Here is a 3,224-nt window from a genome sequence, read left to right as displayed (position 1 = left end):
ACCTAAAACCTAATTGCCGCGTTCCATGGTAAATTATCGCGAGAGACAAACCAAGTAGAAAAAATACAGGTAATCATTGTCTTTTTTTAACACAAATTCCCTCCATTTTAGCTGTAATAGGGTTACGCTGTTTTCGGAGCAATATAATTTCCAGAAGCCCACGTTTTTTTTCAACTTCCCTCTTTCGTCGGGCAGTTATTGAAGACCTAGGGCTTCTACTAATGATAATGCCCTGAAAAGCAGCGTTACCCCTATACAACTGAGCATTGTTTCACACTTTTCTTGATCTTCAGTCACAGAGTATGTTGTTTAAGTAGACACTTTGAAGGTTCTCTCAGAGTTCTCTTCTCTTCCTACACACCGTTATTGCTGCTGTTGATATAGAACTCAACAGGAAACATATACCTGAAACACAATATACAGGTGAACATATATTTACAAAAATATTGACATTATACATCCTGTTTTGATTTTTGACTATATGATACATGTGTTCAAACACAAGCCATAAACTCACTCACTCACTACTGCAGAAGTAGTGTTTTAACATGTGTATCAGATGGCCATCCCAAGATGAACAAGTTGCTAGAAGACCCTCAGCTGACATGCTATGACACTTGTATGGCAACAAATACGTCTTAATCAATGAGATTTACTTATATATAATTTCTCCAGAGTTGCCCTTGACAAACTAATGTATTTGCTTGACGCAGTCATGCATCAACCGTGGCTGTGACGGGTGATGACGTGATGCTTTACTCTTGTTCTGTCCCTGTTGTCTTTACAGAGTATGTGGTTAATAAATTCACAGAATAAAATATTGTTTAAATGTTACATCTACCAACTATACATTTATGGCATGTTTTGTTATAATAGCATGTAGGTACAAGTGCTTAAACAGGTTATTTGCGACTTACCTGCAAAAATGAACGTATAATCGTACAACCCCGAGCTTTCGTAAATGAAACCTGAAAGCAATTCATCACCTGATTACCATGTATCTGTGCATTTATTGTAACATGACATTTCTGAAATGGATAACATTACTCCCTACAAGAACCTTTGATAAATCAATTTCTCAAACAATGACTTTTTCGTTTAAAGTTAGTTCACGAACGATGACACTCAATAACACAAATATACGAAACATGTATTTGTGTCAAATTCCTAAATATGTTTGTCAATATAGAACTTACTCGCGATGACAGGTCCAAGAAGGTATCCCACTCCACATGAGAAGTATACCACACCAAATCCAACAGCAACGGTCGCCAAACCCGCCAGCTCTATTGCGAAGGGACCCATTAATGAATTCGTCCCATGACTGTAAACCCCGTAAAAGAAACTAAAACCAAGTTGCCAGCGGTAGGTATCCGACATCAGAGGAAACAGAACTGTAATCACCCCAGTAATGCCAAGGAAACCCACTTGGAGCACTGAAAATTCCATGCTGGAATCGGAGGCCCAAAGTCCTATAATAAACCTCGCAAACACGCCCCCGGCACCCAATGCACTTAACAGATTTGAAGCTGCTGTTGGAGAACTTCCCATCACCTCTGCATAATTTGGTAAGTGGAATATACACGCAGCGTCACCTAATGACCAGAAAATGATGGTTGTGTTATACAGAAGGAACGATTTGTTAGAAAGACTCTTTAGAACAGTACATGTTGATTTGAGGCAACACTGTTTTGAGATTTCCTTTTCAATTGAAATGCTGGAACAGTTTGTTTTATGAAGAAAGGGAGTTTTTGTTAGCTGATCATCAGAATTTTCCAAGCATTGAGATGACACCACAGTTGTTCTGTTTTCAGTGCCTGAGTGCAGATTTCTCGGACAGAAAGCATCTTCCACCAATGCATCTATCTTCTTGACGGATTCGTCTTGAATTTTTTGCTCAATTTCAATAGTTCTGATGGACAGTGGTGGTTTACGTATGAGGGATGCTGCAACGCACATGTGAAATGCAATAGCACCAATGATGAGTAGTGTCCCATGCAGTTTGTACTCGTCCAGTAGATACCGTGCAAGGGGGCCAGCCACAAACAGACCCATACCTCCTCCTACCATGCACAATCCATAGGCTGCGGGTCTCTTCTTCTCAAAATATTGTCCAGGGATGACGCCGACAACATTGGCACCCAGACACAATCCAAACCCTGTTGATGAGAAACCAGCAGTAAGCCACTGAACATATAACCGACATTACTTCACGAGAGAAAGATACCTTAAATATATGAACACTGTGTGTGAACTGTGAATTGTATTTCAGTAATATCCCAGAGTACTAGCTTAATGTTGATTCTGACTATCTTTGTCCTCGGTATGAAGGGTAGAGAGAAAACTTGAGTGAGTGAGTTTAGCTTTACGCCGCTGTTAGCAATATTGCAGCAATATCACGTCGGGGTACATCAGAAATGGGCTGTTCACAATGTACCCATATGGGGAGTAGAAGTTTTCGACGGCGTCCCGTTTGTCAGACGGTTCCGAGGCTCGTATTTTCGAAGTATTGAACACATGAGGGGTTATTATTGCTCTCCTTCATTTGTAGTTCGGATGTGTGTATATCAGTGGAGGGAAGTTGAATGTTCGACGAATTATTGAGAGAGTGACTTTACTTGATAGTTTTCTTACCCGCCATTATTCCATACGTAAAGATCAGCCCTACGATTGTTTGACAAAACGATGCAATGGTCATCCCCAGGAGTGCCAGCGTTCCTCCGGCGAACGCCGTCAGTTTAGACCCAATTCGGTGTTGAACCATACCAGCTAATGGTCCTGAAGAGAATGAGTGAGTGATTTAGGGATCATGTCCCACAATGGTAAGATCGTGACATGTGTTCTCCGCAGCTGTGAAAGTATTTCAACAAAACCAAGGCGTGTCTCCTTGATATGACCAAGACCATGAACACTACTCAAAAGTGCAGAGCCATCACGGGTTCCTCCTGCAGAACCTCAAGTCAACCTGACCACGATGCCTACAGGTCTGCCTACACCACCCGATTGGTGTTGCCTGCTCCTTTAGTACGTATGCTGGGATTCATACAGCTCCCCATGGTGGATGAAGCAGAAGAAATAAGCCAAGTCTCTGCTCAGCCTGTGCAAGTGGCTGTGTTTGACCGTCCTCTCGTCGTGGGTGAACAGGAAGCACACCATCTGGCTGGTTTTGATACCGTGTACGTCTACTCGGATGCGGTGGAAGATCAAATCGTGGGGGATACCAT

The 3,224-nt window shown here is 42.0% G+C and overlaps 2 protein-coding genes across 2 annotated transcripts; both read right to left on the bottom strand.

The window, feature by feature from the left end:
* Nucleotides 1-218: 218 nt before the first annotated feature.
* On the bottom strand, nucleotides 219-1,786 carry LOC124272122 (monocarboxylate transporter 5-like). Its single transcript, XM_046707272.1, has 3 exons — nucleotides 1,197-1,786; nucleotides 918-968; nucleotides 219-405 (listed from the first exon to the last, which is right to left on the bottom strand). Exons 1-3 carry the CDS (start codon nucleotides 1,549-1,551, stop codon nucleotides 335-337), a joined length of 477 nt encoding a protein of 158 aa, XP_046563228.1. The 5' UTR covers nucleotides 1,552-1,786; the 3' UTR covers nucleotides 219-334.
* LOC124272124 (monocarboxylate transporter 2-like) lies at nucleotides 1,643-2,773 on the bottom strand. The gene is made up of 3 exons (XM_046707275.1): nucleotides 2,635-2,773; nucleotides 1,818-2,159; nucleotides 1,643-1,653 (listed from the first exon to the last, which is right to left on the bottom strand). The coding sequence occupies exons 1-3, from the start codon at nucleotides 2,762-2,764 to the stop codon at nucleotides 1,643-1,645; spliced, it is 483 nt and encodes a 160-aa protein (XP_046563231.1). The 5' UTR covers nucleotides 2,765-2,773.
* Nucleotides 2,774-3,224: the final 451 nt, after the last annotated feature.

Source organism: Haliotis rubra, unplaced genomic scaffold, assembly GCF_003918875.1.
Source record: "Haliotis rubra isolate DU_JTF1 unplaced genomic scaffold, ASM391887v1 Scf1666, whole genome shotgun sequence".
In the NCBI taxonomy this organism is placed as follows: Eukaryota; Metazoa; Mollusca; class Gastropoda; order Lepetellida; family Haliotidae; genus Haliotis; species Haliotis rubra.
The sequence above is the reverse complement of the archived record's forward strand: the minus strand, read 5'-3'. Positions and strand labels throughout refer to the sequence as shown.